A 15932-nucleotide genomic window follows, 5' to 3' on the forward strand; every position below is an offset into this window, starting at 1 on the left:
AGACCCTTTCGAGATAATAAAGTTGCAGCTGGTCTGAGTGCACGGTGTAATCTACAATGGTGTATCGAACCGTTTCTTTGCCGACACATTTTTTTTTCACGTTAGGGGTCAGAAGCCATAATGAGTATTTTTTCCCCCTGAAATTAGCAATTATTGTGGTGTTTGCAAATCTGCTCTGAGCAGGCGCAGGCTGCCGTCACGGGTTTAAAATGAGAGAACATGCAACCTCTAGACATGCTTAAACAGGCAGCACCTGGCGCCTTGTGTACAGTATCCGACAGCAAATGCGCACATACACACGGATTTACAAACACACACCATTCATGAAAGGAATTTTGAAAGAAAAGTTTGAAAGGAAATTCGAGAGAACAGGTTTGACCATAGGACCCACAAATGATCTTCTTAAAAGCTAACATTCTATTCAATGATTTTGTCAGACCAAACTAAACTGCGACACCTTAAGAGATGAAGGGGTGTGCTGCATAAATGTTCTTTAAAGTAGCTCATCTCAAAGGTGCAGCGTCTCATTTGAAACAAACCAATCAACCAACAAAATACTAAATCGGGATCACTTCGAATGTCAAAATTCTGATCAATTCTGGATCCTGTAACATGACTAGCCAAAAACAAACTTGAAATGCAACGCAACAAAAACACGACGTCTTCTTGAACCAATAAAAAAATAAATAATTAATAATTAATCAGAGTAGTGGACACATCACACTATCGTGTTACTGATTATTTTTGCATAATAGTTGTTATTATAAAGATTAAAAAAAATTGTGAAAACCTTGATAACATCTTTTACGCTGAACAGACTTTAGATTGCCCCTTACACAAGCATGTTATGCAGAACAGGTTTTTGATGAGGCATAAACGTGAAACGTTGCATACGTGCCTCTCAGTATGGGGGACAGAAGCGCTCCTGACCAAAGTCGTTAGCCTGGTCGGCTTGTTCCTGTCATATTTTAAAAGAAACGAATAGACATCTGGTTTGAGTAAAGACTAGCTGGAGATTTTGAAAGCCTCAGGCAGTTTGAGCTGTTCTTTTCTACTTTTCCTACAGAGCACAGGACGCTCCCACAGCTCGTCATAGGGGTCTTGGGATATTTCAAAACACAGTAGTAGTTACTGTGTTTCTATGTAAAGAAACAAGAATTGGAATACAGTCTTACATGTACTTTGCAATCCTTTTCTCTTTACTGAGGTGTCTAATAAGTAACAAAGTTAGCTAAGAATAGCAATTTAGCACAATGTCATAGGTAGATTTGGTTTAAACCTGGCAATGCATTACAAAAGTAAAATTGAAATATTTACACTGCTAATTAGTTGAAAAAGACTAAATATTGCTGCTAAGGAATGATCAGTGCTAAAACGTACTTCCTTCCAGGTCGCCTGGCTAATTGCTCAAAGATGCTCATGTTTACAAGTCTATTTCATTAGGAGTTAAAAAAAAAGAAAAGAAAAGAAAATCAATAGCTGCATTCAAGCTGGATAATCTAAAGCTGCGAATTCTTTCAAAGAAATTGGTGAAAAAGAGCAAAACCAAGCGTTTTAAAACCAAGCGTTTTTAAATTAATTTCTCAGCTTTATATGTTTTATATAGTATAATAGTACAAAAATAAAGCAGTGTATGTTTATGCACACTGTTCATTTCAGTTCGGATCAAGGTTTCTTATTCACTTTATATCAAGTGCTGAATATTTACATTGCTCAGATCAAATTAATATCTTGAAGCTAATTGCAGCTAATAGTGCTTTCAAGTCCTGTCTCAGGCTTTAACATATACTAAATCATGAAAAATATCAAAGTAGTGTTTTTTCCTTTGCCACACAGTAAACTGAGACTTGGTAAAAACTGCAAAAGAGATGCAGACAACACTATTCTTTATAACTGCTAATGAACAAGAAAAACCTGAGGCAACAAAGAGCCACATGTGTGGAAAAAATAGGTACAAGTAAATATTTGGGACAGCTTCCAGTTGTTTCGAGTAAGTTCGCTTGGCATCGCGAAAAGGGGGAGAGCAAACAGCAGATCTGTGCATACAGAGACAAAAAAAAAGACTGCATAATAAGCGCAAACCAATGGGAATACGTGATAAACGACTTCATTAAAAAAGCATTACCACACGTGATTCGATCAAAGCAGTGGCATGCGGCTTGTCTTATGGAAATTGTTTTCCTTTGCGGTAGACATTCATGATATTTAACACCTAATTGTTCGTATTATGTGCTAATGCATCAGAGGTAATCATTAATGCAAGAAGCCCATGCAAATAGACTTTGCTTATAGCAGTGCATCTTTAAGGTCTTTCTCCGAAGGGCTTTCTTAAAAACATGGTTTGTTGTGTCAGATTCCACTTGCCTTTTCTTGCAATCACTGCATCACCCCAAATACATGCAATGGTCATTATTCTTTTTTGAATGAAATTGTTAATTTATCAATCTGTAAAGCTTGAATTTCTGTGGAGTCTCATACTGTGAGAGCACAAGGACTAAATATCCAGAATAAAAAACTTTCAGTTCAAAGCAATCCAGGGTGTTGATGTAACCTGACCACAGCTCTGGCAAGGTGCTTCCATCCAAATTCCATTTTAAAACATGTGCACTGTGAATATTCCTAAGAGGGGCAACACCATGATGTAAGTGAAAAGAGAACAGGCCAAAAAAGGACATGAAGAGAATGTTCCATTGCCACCTCACTGCTCCAGGGTTCTCAATTCAATTCCATATCCCCACGTGTTTGAATGAGTTTCCCAAGGGTTCTCCTGAGGGTATGCCATCTCCTCAGTGAAAAAGAGAAATTTTTCCTGCAAAATCTATGTACATCTGTGCATACAGTGAAAGCTCTATAAAAAAAATCAAACCTGGGTGAATTTATAAGAAACATAATGCTGTTGAAATAAACAATTCTAGTTTCCATAAGATTACATCAGTGAAATTGGACTGGAACATATAAAAGCCCTGGCACATTTTAGTACATGGCAAAGTTAAATAGTTCTCTTAAGTATGAATAAAAGCATAAGCTTAGTATTTACCAGCAATTTGTTGAAAAAATCTCCCCTTATTTAAAAAATAAAAATAAAAATAAAAATAAAAATTACATCCTCTACCCTGAAGACCAGCTGGAATGATAAGATGAGCAAACCAGATTACACAACCACACATAACTACTGTATAACCTGTCTTTCATTTTCCTCAGGATCTTCTAACCCTTTGGATTAAAAGAGGCAGCAGGTCAAAGGGCCACACACTGGCCAGTGACTACAATCAAGCGGCTGAAGAAACAGAGACAGGAAACAAACCACGCTTAACACAAAGAACAAATCTGTTTCCTCCCTCTGCCCCTGGGACGAATCTGATATCCAATACTCTGGGTGCAATTGTTTTTCATTTAGGCAACATTTATTTACAGGAACTACTGCCCTTTATTCTCTATTTATTGACAAGTCGATGCCGGACATGAATTTGCTTTTGATAACGTACAAGAAGGCTTTTTATAGCCCTGAACTTTTATGTCAACATAAACATCCTGCTAGGTAGTACTTTTTTTCATTAAATGACTACAAGAATCATTGTGAAATGTTTAAAAATTTTAAGCAGATTTAGTATATGCATGTGTTATATGTAATAAGTGTTAAGTGCACATAAAAAAAAGTTTAAAAGTCCTAAATGAAGTGTACCTAACTGTATGATCATCCACACGTTACAGATCATGTGGTTACAATTATTAAGACTGGAGCTCAACCATTCCACAGCAAATGTGTCGTATTACAACCCTGAATCCAAACATTGTGGCTGGTGGGTGAAAAAAGTAGGAAGGAGCAGTGTAAGAAAGAAAAGAAAAGAACAATGGAGAACAGAGAGCGTTTTTTGGTCCTTTGGTTCTCCACAATACCCTCATTGTTAAGCCTGTATGCGGTGCAGTTCAGCAGAAAAAGAGAAGCAAAGACGGAGAGCACTCGGCTCATGTTGCGTATTCTCACAGGTCTCAGGCCAGGCACTGTTTTCACACACAATCTACCTTAAGTGCGGAAAGCAGATGGAATGACGGAAACAGCCACATATTACATTTGCTCCCCAACACACACACTTTTTCAGTTAGTGGCTACTTTTAACCAAAGGGACTTATCTGGAGACATTTCCGTGACAAATACACGAATGAGATTGGAGTAGTTTGAAAACAGTTACACCACTAACCTAAAAACGAGGTTAACTGCAAATCCAATAAAATGAAGTTCAAACATTGCTAACAATAGGAGTGGCAGCTCACTTGTTATAATCCAGGACTTCTGATCAAAAGGTTTTGAGTTAAATTTCTAATACAACAAAGCGCTCGCTCCTGGGCCTTGACATGGCAACACTTGGTAACACTTAGACTGACTTCATCAACACAGAAATGCTAAATTTTTAACTTTTGTTTTTTCCATTGGCCCACAAGACCTATGCTTCTGTAGTTACAAATCAATGCTATACAAAAGTAACTACTACTCGAGGCAAGTGTTTCTCTGTAACTTAGATTTTCCATTATGTGAATTTTATTTACGAAAAAAACAGTATAAACTTTAGCTATCATCATAGCACCCCATCCAAATTATAAAATGTTACAGTCATACCTTGGATATCGATACCTCTGGAATCCATACAGTGATCAAGCCAGGACAAGTCAGCCAATTTAATTCTAGCCTCAGTATGATCTGGCTAAAATCTAACCAATAGGAAATATTTGCAAAGAAACAATCCAGCTGTCTGTCAATTTCTTTTTGTCTAGACAGGCAGGCCATGCAAGATAAATATAAATGAATAGGAGGTATTAGCTTAATGGAGTAGAAGATAAGCCAAGCATTATAGCCGGGTTAAAGATGTACATAATATAATGGGAGCCCAAAAAATAAAATTAAATAAAAAAAAATAGAGAGCGGGCTGGACCAAATGTTTAAATTTTAATTTTGCCTAAAACAATTTTTACTAGTTTATCAATGTAAAACAAAATGTACACATGTTTGAAGGAGTTGCTTTTGTATAAAAAAAATACAAAATAAAAAAACATGGACTGAATAAAATCCATAAAATCCAGATCCTATCTATTTATATTTAATTTTTTACTTACATCGACCTTGGACAAAAATAATACCATACAAGTTCCATACAATAACTAGAATTACGAGCACAAAAAACACAGAATCAATTGAAAAATGCTGAATACAATTTCAACTTTAAAAGCAGCAGTTTCCCACCATTATAGAAACCCGAAACCATGGCTCATCTAGTCCCAAGAGGAAATGAAAGTTAAGAGGGTTGGAAATGCACACAGCTCAGAGAGCAAACAGTTTAGCTTTGCATTGAAATCAAACTGTAAAGCACAGGAGAATTCATCCACAGGCAGTATGCACATACCAAAAAAGACATTAAAACCTTTATTTACATCAAGGCATTACTTAAGTCTTGAGTTGAAGTTGTGGTTTCTAACTAGGTAAGAAATATGATTTTTGCTGAAAGTCTGAAAGATCCCAGTGTCCGCGTAGTGACTAGGTGTATTCATTTAAGTCTCTGAACGGTGAAAAATAAACCAAACAATCTCAATGTAAAAAAAGTGTAGAGACTGCTCAAGCTGAGCTCGATCAATAACAATCACACAGCTGATGCTTCTTAAAGCAACTTAAAATTAAGGTAAGATACAAATGAGCAGTTGAGGGCTATGAGCCATGCTCAATTACCCAACAAGTCAGCTACTGAGCTTCCAAATCAGATTCCTATATTTACAAAAAACTTACATAAGCTCACACTTACATGTGGTCCTTCCCCAAAATGTTGGCACAATGTTAGAAGCACACGTTATTAAGAATGTATGGTGCAGCATTCGAATTTCTTTTAATTTCTACCAAAAGGCCCTGACCTGTTCCACCATAACAATGTCCCTGTGCAAAAAAGACAAGTGCACAGACCTCACACCCACTAAACACATACTGCATGCCAGGCCTTTTATCCCCTACATCAAATCCTGCTACTACTTTAAAATATAGTGAAAAACCTTCTCAGAAGAATGAAGATTATTTTCACAGCAAAAGGCAGAAACTAAATCCGAAATGGGATGTACAATCAGCACGTCTATTATCTATATTGGAATACTAGTCAACAGAAGAGCAAATAAACTCTGTTCCTCATTAGAAATGTTAAAATCTTTACCAACACATCTATGCTGATAGCATAACAAATTTTGGACAGGACCAAAACTGCTTTCTATTGTGATACCAAACAAAAACTTGATCGTATCAGTATACACTGTGTATCCCCAAACGTATCTGCATACCATTCGTTCTCTCCAGAATTGCCCCTAGCTGCTCCCCACTTGAAACTGGAAACTTCAAAAAGAAAAAAAAAAAAAGAGGGAACTGAGCAGGCTATAAACACACACCCACACACACACACCCACACACCCACACACACACACACACACACACACACACACACAGGTGACATCTGATTCAACTCATTCAATCAGTACCACTGGAACAACTGTTTCTAATCCTACAAGCTTGAACTTTAACCTCTCCGACTCAGGAGTTGTGCAGCGTCTACTGGATTCACAAGCTGCCCATGACAAAGATGAAGCTTGTGAATCTATTCAGTTTTTTCGCCAGCTGACAAACGTTTCCAGTTAAGGCTACAACCTTGAAAAAGACATGGAAGAAGAGAAGACAGCTAAACGTACTTGAGACAGGAGATGGAGGACAGAAATGTAAATTGTTTTCCCCTCCGCAGCCTCCAGTTGCCCCCTCCCCCTCCCCAATTTCTGCCTTGGCAGGGAGCCGTAAGAGAGCTTGATGACTTTACCTTGCCTCTAGACTGCAAGCAAGTGATACTGCAGGGAATTTAGCATAGCCTGACTGCTGAATTTTATTACTAAAGCCCACATTGTCCATCAATGAGATGGGAAAGGAAAATCTCAGATGCTGATTAAATTGTTGCTGAATTGTTCAGAGAAGGCTGTGCACCAGGGCTTTTTTAAAATGGAAACTGGAAAAGTAGCAAATGTCTGGCAGATGGTGAAGAGATGGACTTATCATACCCCATCCTCCATCCTCATCTTTCTCCACCAGCTACGCTTTTATCGCTCGCCTTTTCTCTGACTCAGCATGGCAGTACAATCTGCTACTGTAGGGGAATTGTCTGTCAATTATGTTGCGTTCCGCTACAGCGCGTAGCAGTTTAATAAATGTCTGGAATGAAGATGAGTGATGAAATTAATTTTGAAAGAACAGAAAGTGGGTATAGCTTTTGTCAACACTTCCTACAAATTATGCAGAGGCAGCAAACCGGTTTCAGTCTTTTCATTCGCTTTTTTTTCAGCCAAACTATTGAGTGAATTGGCAGTTGATTAACTGAAGAGATAGGCGAAGCTTTGTCCTTTAATCATGGTTTAATATTTGGACTGGATTAAAGAGGAAAAAGGATGAAATTGGGTATGCCATGGAACTGGGCACGCACATTAAATCTTGCATTGGCCTGATGGGCGTGCTAATAAATCGATACAGATTATCATCTCTAAATTACAATCTAAATCACCAAACAACTATCCACAATACAAACATGTTGACCCACAAAACCCAATTGTGTTTAAAGATATACTGTAAATCTGGGTAAGGGCTATCATAGTGCTCTGATTCTCGAATCCAAAAGCACTTGTTTATTTTTTTAAATTCGTCAGACTTCCAAGGCCACCTCCCTCCGAGCCAGCCTTTCCGAAAGGAAATTTAGATGCTCTGGGTGAAGTTTCCAACACAGAGATAAACAATAGCGGCAGCACGTGTTTAACCAGCGTCGTCTCCTGTCCTTCCTCCCCGACTAAAACAAACATCCTTCCTATTGGAGTACTGCAATATACGCAGTCTGCACAAATGCATAGGGTTGTATAAAGGCTCTCGGTTTATACCACTGCTGCAAACGCAGTCATTAAACACTGACGGCTGCAGCTATGCCCAGATCGATGAGAGTCTACTCTAATTCTGCCACAGCTATTAGGTTGTATTAAATCCAGCGCAAGGAGATTAGTGAAACCTTAACGATTTGCTCCTGCGGCCACAGTGTGCGAGTAAACAATGGCTGATGGCGAGCCATAAACCCAAATGGCTGCCTGATCGTTGACCTGCACTGATTAATGGGATATTTGCGGTTGGGAGGGGAGTGACTACTAATAACGTACAAGTCACTTTAATTTTAGTCAGAATTCACTTTCACAAGGCAGAATTTACTTCTGCAGATACCTCTGCTGGTGCCTTCATTTTCCACTCAATGCAGCGATTAGTTGCCTTGCCATTGCCTGTCCAGTAAGGGCATCCTTGATGTACTAGATAATTACGCGTGGTGATGCACCGATTCTGCTGATAAAGCAAAATCTTTCATTCCTCGTCCCTCTTCCCCTTGCTGTCTCAATCAACAGCTGCTCCAGGACTGAGCACGGTGCTGCTGCTTCCTGTGATGCAAGCCAGGAAGTTGGTCACCCACAGATTGTGAATGCCTATAATGACTACCTGAGTGTGAACTGTCTGACCAGTTATGCTTGACTCAGTGGAGCAGAAGGCATGTGTTAATTATCCTTTTTTCCAGCAGGAAAGATGTGAGGATGCTAGTGTTTCGAAAGGGTGTGAGACAGGGAACGTGTGGAACTGCTCAAACGGAGCCATCTTTCCATTCTCCAAGTAATTTTTAAAGGGAAGCTACGTACTATCAAGAAAACGAGACAGCTTTTTAGATCTGTACTTTTTTCCTTACAAGAATGCATTACTCTAGCCAGCAGTTCCACAAAAATCCCCCTCACATCGTTCCTTGTGCTTTTATTTTTATGGCATTTATACGTTATACGTCCCACTGCTTAACGAGGCCCTGTCTGTTTCCAGACTTTCTTTAAGATTATTCCAATGACCCAAAGGGCTTCATCGTTTTTTTTTTCTGGTATTACTTCTACTGCAACTCTATTGGGCTTTATTTTACTCAACTGAGACAAAAAATTATTGCACCCAATTTCTTGCCAGCTGAAGAAGACCAGAGCCAGGCATATCTTTCCTCACCAGCCAACTCTGAGCTGGCAGATATGTCTGACTCGATTGTTTTTTTTTTTGTCAGCTCCAGTTTAAAAAAAAACCTAACCTGACTAGTTCTAAATAAACAAAAATTAAAACACAATGTTTATAGATATGCACGTGGTCCCCTGGTGGTCTAGTGGTTAAGATGCAGCGCTCCCACCGCTGCGACCCGGGTTCGATTCCCGGTCAGGGAACCATCCCCAGCCACTCTTAGTGCCGGTCCCAAGCCCGGATAAATTGGGGAGGGTTGCGTTAGGAAGGGCATCCAGCGTAAAAACATGTGCCAAATCAAACGTGCGGAGGATCCGCTGTGGCGACCCCTAACGGGAGAAGCTGAAAAGAAAGTTTTTTATAGATATGCAACATATGCAACAAATACTTACAAAATAAAAAAAAAAATATATATATATATATATATAAGATTTGAATGCAAACCCCCCGCCCCCCATTGGTTCTACAAATAAAAATTACCTGACCATCATCACACCCATATGTTTTTTCTCCCCGAACTGTTAAACACACAAGTGGAACTGGAAGCACACAATTATAAAATCTTTTCATCTTTAATCTTTTTTTGATTATTTGTATGCTGTGGCCATTGGGCTTGAAAGAAAGTGATAAAATGCTGTGGTAAATTTAGTACTTTTGTGCAGCTTGTTAGCTTTTACCGGAAGTGTATTTTTACTCCTCACAAGCATAACCATTCTCAATAGTCTTGTCTACTTTCACTTTATAAACTGTGCTTAATCTTTTTTATTCTTCCTTTCATTTATTTATTGGATATTTACATGGCATTTCTTAGTTTTTAAACATTACATATGTCAATAAACTGACTAACTAGCTAGCTACCCGTGCATATTTATCAGTAGCTACATATCATTGGTAATTCAGTGACTTAATTCATTCAGTTGGTCAGGTGTGAAAGTAAAGCAAAATAATAAAGAGCAGATATCACATCACATATCAAAACTCAACCATGAAAACATGTATAGTAGTAGTTAATATTCTAGCTGATAGCCGATAACAAATAAGATGTAAAATTGCTTGTCGGTAAAGGTGTAAATTGGGTGTGTAAACATTGTTTACACCATCACTTGATGCAAAATTGGGTTTCATCAGCAATTCTTTAGAGTGTGTTTGATGCAGGTTGAATGTAGTACGGTTGAGTTGATATAACCATGCTCAGACTAGCATGTTACAGGAGATTCTTTTTATAGAAACACCTATAAAGACACAAAGACAGGGTGACCGACATAACACTTGGATTTACTGAGTTCTGTACAAATAATGTATGAAGTGAAATTAAATCAACTGGACTGGCGACTAGAAAAACCAGTGTCTCATATTTTCAATTTTTCTTTTTTTGATTACTGTATAGATTTAGAATTTTACATTAGCATGTAAAGATTCTGGCTACCACCAACTCATAGAGCTTCAAACAGACTTCAAACTTCATACAGACATTGTCACACACAAACACATGCTAACCCTTAATTCAAAGTCAAAAGCTCTAGTAGGTTTTAGTCCGGTTTTTCAGTGAGAACGCTATATATATATATATATCAGAAAGCCATGAAAAGTTGATACCTGTTGACTTCTGCAAACTGCAACAGCACCTTCCCCCCACCCCAACGTTTGTAGTCCACTACTGCTGTAAACACTTTACATTGCTACCTGTCAAAACTCCTAGAAACTTCATACAGAGGATACAATTTGGCTATTAATCACACATTGTGCATTGCTGACTATAAAAATGTTTTTATTACCAACTTAATGTGACAACCAGCTATAACGCGTGTCTTAATTCCACTAATACACAACGATGGCATAATGTTACACAAAATATATGCAACATCAAATAAGATAGTAAAGTAGTCAAAAGGCTAACAAAATCCTATTTAGGGGGAAAGAAAAACGTCCATACTACATCAAGCACACTCTGAAGGATTCCTTACTAACCCCAGCTCGCATTAAAGTGATGGTATAAACAGAACATGGTTATTATGTTTATAATAAATTCAACTATGGCTATTCACTCTCTCATTTAAGTCAAAAATATGAGAAATCATTTGCATAGAGAAATATATTTCTAAGAAAGAGTACAACATTTAGAGGATCTGAAAGATATTTGGTTATATGTCCGTTCATTTGCAACACTAAGTGGTTGAGTAGTGGATGATCAACGTAGGCCTGAAAACTATGGGAAATTCAAAATAACAGAACAAGACAGTCTTTTAAAGTCTAGTAAAAGCTCCAGAGGATTCCTGTTTCAAAGCCAAGATGCAAATTTAATGCCAAAGATTTCACGCTTATTGATTGTTGCTAGTCACATTACAAGCCTAAGAAGGCAAATCTTCTCCAAGATCAATAGAAGAGGCAAAGACCATCACTCAGACAGAGGTGGAACGTTCACTCTGAGGTGTTCTCTATTCCTTGACCACAGAGAATGCATTTTCAACCTGGATCCAGTGATGAGGCTGAATCCTGAGGCAGGAGAACTTTACTGGCTTTAAAGACTGTAGTGGTGCAGCCACAAAGGAATGCACTATAAACATGAAAAATCTGGACACTGACCCCTAGCACTGATTTTAAAATAAACACTCATTCTCTGCAGCAATGGAAGCACGTACAGGATAACGGGTTTTCATCAGGACACACAGCAGCACTGTGATTAAGCTCATTACTGCATCTGCAAACACTGCAAAAAAAGGAGGAGTTGCAATTGACTGAGGCTAATCGATTCAAATCATTTGCTTTCCCAGGTTCCCCCAAGGTTCCTCTTTTACTCTTCTCGTGCTCAATCTGGCTTGTGTAGCAAAATAACAAAAGACAACACAAGCGAATATTTTTTTTTTTTATGCAAGACACGTTTCACAACGTATGCTACGAAAATCGTTTTAAAACCCGGCTCGTTAGTTGCTTGACTGTGTCACACTCATCTCACTGATTCTAGAAAAAAGAAGTGCATGGTATTTTTTGAGATAAAAAAAAAAAAAAAAACTAAGGAAAAGTGAAAAGTGGGAGGAGTCACCCCAAAAATATTAAATTTGTCTTTTTCTTTCCATGTTGCATCCAATAGTGTTCTTATGTGCCCTATCCAGTTGTACAATCTACAGCCAATAGTTGTAGATGGGAAAAACATTTACTAAATTGTTATTAGCTACATGTCAGGCTTTGTACTATATGCGTTGTCAGTAGCAGTACTACTAAAAGTTAAAATCCCTCCTAAACCCAGTTTTTGCTTCATTCCATTTTTCCCTATTTTATCACACATGCAACAGGATTGCTCCGGTCATACACCAATCAGTTGAATCTCGATTGGGTTGTCCCTTGGAGCATGACAGCAATTTGACCCTGAAATCATGGCTACTTAAAATAGATAAAGGCCGTCACTTGCTACCTTGAACACACAACAATGCCTGAGATATGATACAGCATGCCTAAAACGTTCACACAGTCATTAGAAAGCACACCGATGTCTTTCAAATTTAGCTCCAGGATAATGGTGTCTTCTGGATGAACTGTGGATGAAACAGACTTGGTTCTAGTTTGACTGTATAATAAACTCCAGTAATGGTCTGTACCAGCTAAAGATTTCCCCATTGATAAACCAACAGATAAACAGCTGTAAAATCTCTCAAGCAGCTGTTGCACTGTGCTGTACTCTATTCACCGTATTATTCTCTCAATTGCACCGATGCGATGTGGTGTCGTTTTCAAGGTGAACAGGTTCACGATACCGAGCTGATCTTTTTTTTTAACAGTCTCCTGGTGTTATAGTTGAGAAGAATGGAATGACCCCGGTTTCACCCGGTGTGTCCCTTGGCCGGCGATTACACAGCCCAAATCTTCAGAACTTTGGAAGACCCCAAGTCCAAGTCCAACCATAACAAAACAGTAAGGTGGCTAAATCAATTTCAGGAGTGATCCAGAGAAGATTTTAAATCTTGAATGCAACAGGAAAGGCTTGGTTAAAGAAAAAAAAACAGACACACCCCTTTTACATTTTCTCTTTCCACTGAACAAATTACATTTTTTTATTACTAACTCAATGTGATACCCAGCTTTGACGCTTGTCTTAATGACAATAATACTTAACAATGGCATAATGTTACACAGAATTTACAGATAAAATACGATAGTGAAGTGGCAAAAAAAAAAGCAAACACAATCCTTCTAAATCGAAAAAAAAACAAAAAAAAACATCCATACTACATCAAGCACACTGAAGGATTCCTTACGAAGCCCAGTTCGCATTACAGTGATGGCATAAACAGAACAGCATCTCTTTTTTTTTTTTTTTTTAATCGCAGGTTCGTTGTGACATGTTTATTGCACATGGTATCACAGGATAGGGCTTAGATTTCATTCACATCATGTTGTACAGCATGACAAGTAACAATTATTATTATTTTTTTTTTTATGTAATCTTAAAATCTATTATTTTTTTTAAATCAATCTTTAAAAAAAAAAAAAAAAAAAAAAAAGCACTGCTCTTTTGTGGTTTTCATATTTTTCCATTCATGAGACCTATACATCCTAGCAATCATGAACAATAGAATATTGCTTTGCCTTTCAGAAATAAATAATACATAACCTCTGCCAGTTGATCATCGGCCAATGATTACTTCAATAATGAGGATTACATTAAAAGTCCTTTCATTACCCAAATAAAAAAAAAAACCACATACACATGCCCTCTAAAGACCCCTATTCCCCCAAAGCTTTCAGTCATGAATCCAGATGTGCTGTTAAGCACAAGAGGTACCACATCTATCACATCTGGATATGGAGCAGACAGAAGGAAGGTGTGGTATTGTTGGTTAGATTTTATGTTAGAAATACAATATTCTGAATTTTTTTTTTATTATTATTGTTTTATGGAAGCTCATGGTTCAGCATCATCTACCTTTTAATGCTTCAGGATGCTAGGAAACGTATTAATACACAGACACAGAGAAGGGGAATAAATAAACAGCAGAGGGAGGAAAATCCTGCAAATCATAATGTAGAGAGGTGTAGGGTAAAAAGAAAACGCCCTGCCTTGTGCATACAAGGTATATATATATATATATATATATATATATATATATATATATATATATATATATATATATTCATTCATTTCCATAGTCATATACCATACAACTCCAAAAAAGTATATATAACATATACAGATACATATATTATAATATATATAATGTTCTTCAATAGCAGCAGCATTGCAAACGAGGACACTCCAATTGAAATGCCACATTATATATCCCATGCATTGCATTCTGAGCTTTAATAGCTCCACAGCAATATATTTCTTCATTCAGCTGTGCAAATTGCTCCATTATGAAATATGAATGTCGGACTATATGGTTTGATTCCTAGGTGTGCACAGGAGACAGGGGAGAGACGCGCGCGCACACAATATACTTATAATCTAATTCTAGGGCCAATAAAAGATGATCCTACAGAGCCGGGGTGACGTGAAGTGAGAGATGAGCTTTCATGCTTACCTTTGACTTGAGTTTCATATTCGGCTATAATCTCCTTGTCTTTGCGGAATTTTGCCGGAGACGTCATGATGGGGGTTTCTTTTAAAGCGCTGTGCACTGACACGGCGCTCGTGCGACACAAGCAACAAACACAATAGTAATAATCGGGAGGTAAAAAAAAAGAGGTTGTTTCCACTCTGTGGGTGTTATTGCAATATCCAATAGGTTGCTAGGAAGCAAAAAAAAAAAGCCACCAAGAAAAAATTATTGCTTCATATCGAAGCTCGAGCTCAATGCATTATGAGCTGCAACAGCGAGATTCTCCCGCAGTGCGCCTCCGAAAACCGGCAGAGGAGCTGGATTTATTTTGCATTCCCTCCAGAATTCTTCCAGATGATCTGATGAGATCCAGTAATTTTTTATTACTATTGCATATGTTTTTTTTTCTTCTTCTTTCAATTCGCGCGCACGCTTTTTTTGCCCTTCAAAAGCAGAAGGATGGGCTCGTCTCCGGAAAAGCGCAGGGCTGGGGTTAAACAGAGCTCTGTAACAAACAAACAAATCCTGTCAATACATGATGAAACCTTCAAGCATGATGCAATGACAATGTGTAAGCATGCATTTATTTGTTGTCCCCCCCCATTCATAGTACACAGCACGCGCGCTTAAAAAATGACATTATTCAAAAGGCACGCGTGCGCTCCTCTGGTACGATGATACATGACATATGCATGGATATTATAGCAAGGTAGCAAATGCATTTACATGAATATATTACCGCTTCAAAAGTTATTGCGTTAAAAAAATTAAAGAAGGCACGTGCACACGCCTTGTCGAGAAGTAATGCGTCCACCAGATGTGCCCCACACACACAGTCAGACGTCTTCAGACGCCGATTTGCTTCCTCGCGGTCTTCTTTCCCTTTTATAAACCATTCTAACGCATTGCTGGAAATACAGTTACACGCCTCCTGAGTGTACGAACTGAATGCAAGCAAACAAACAAACAAAAACAAGTACCTTTAGAAGGAATGTCCATTCATTTGGTGTAATGCATATGGATCCAACTCGATTACATCCAAAATTCTTTCGCAGGATGTGCTCAGAGTGCGTTATCTGACTTTTTCCCCCCTTTTTTCCCAGCTCTAACCCCGCCTTTTTACGTGGAAATATTAAAGCCCCAACCCCCCTCAACGGCCATTGGTCGCCTGAAAGCGGAAGTGAACCGAGATCCTTCAAATCCGCTTCCAAGGCCTGATTCCAATACAAATCCCTCCTACCTCCACTTGTGCACGGAATAACATATAATGCACTACAAGAGACAATTAAGATTTAAGAATACTTATAGATTTAGAATATATATAT

General features: G+C 38.1%; 1 protein-coding gene and 1 long non-coding RNA gene across 7 annotated transcripts in view; one reads left to right on the forward strand and one right to left on the reverse strand.

Annotated features, from left to right (window-relative positions):
* srgap2 (SLIT-ROBO Rho GTPase activating protein 2) overlaps positions 1 to 15744 on the reverse strand; it is a 90188-nt gene extending 74444 nt beyond the window's left edge. For 3 of the 6 annotated variants that reach the window (XR_014532234.1, XM_083534066.1, XM_083534063.1), the window contains exons 1-2: positions 15588 to 15744; positions 14590 to 15112 (exon numbers count right to left, since the gene is read on the reverse strand). Coding sequence is in view for 5 of the 6 variants with exons in the window: in XM_083534066.1 (XP_083390192.1) it covers positions 14590 to 14656 (67 nt within the window). In the remaining variant the exon portion in view is untranslated. Of the gene's footprint in view, positions 1 to 14589; positions 15113 to 15333; positions 15490 to 15587 lie in introns of those variants that run through there. The other 3 variants (XM_083534064.1, XM_083534067.1, XM_083534065.1) reach the window with 3 other exon arrangements.
* The window catches only part of LOC310722062, a 456255-nt gene that overhangs the window by 283925 nt on the left and 156398 nt on the right, over positions 1 to 15932 (forward strand). The gene's annotated exons all lie outside the window — the stretch shown is intronic.

The sequence above is a fragment of the Silurus aristotelis genome (genome assembly GCF_946808225.1).
Source record: "Silurus aristotelis genome assembly, chromosome: 28".
Lineage (NCBI taxonomy): Eukaryota > Metazoa > Chordata > Actinopteri > Siluriformes > Siluridae > Silurus > Silurus aristotelis.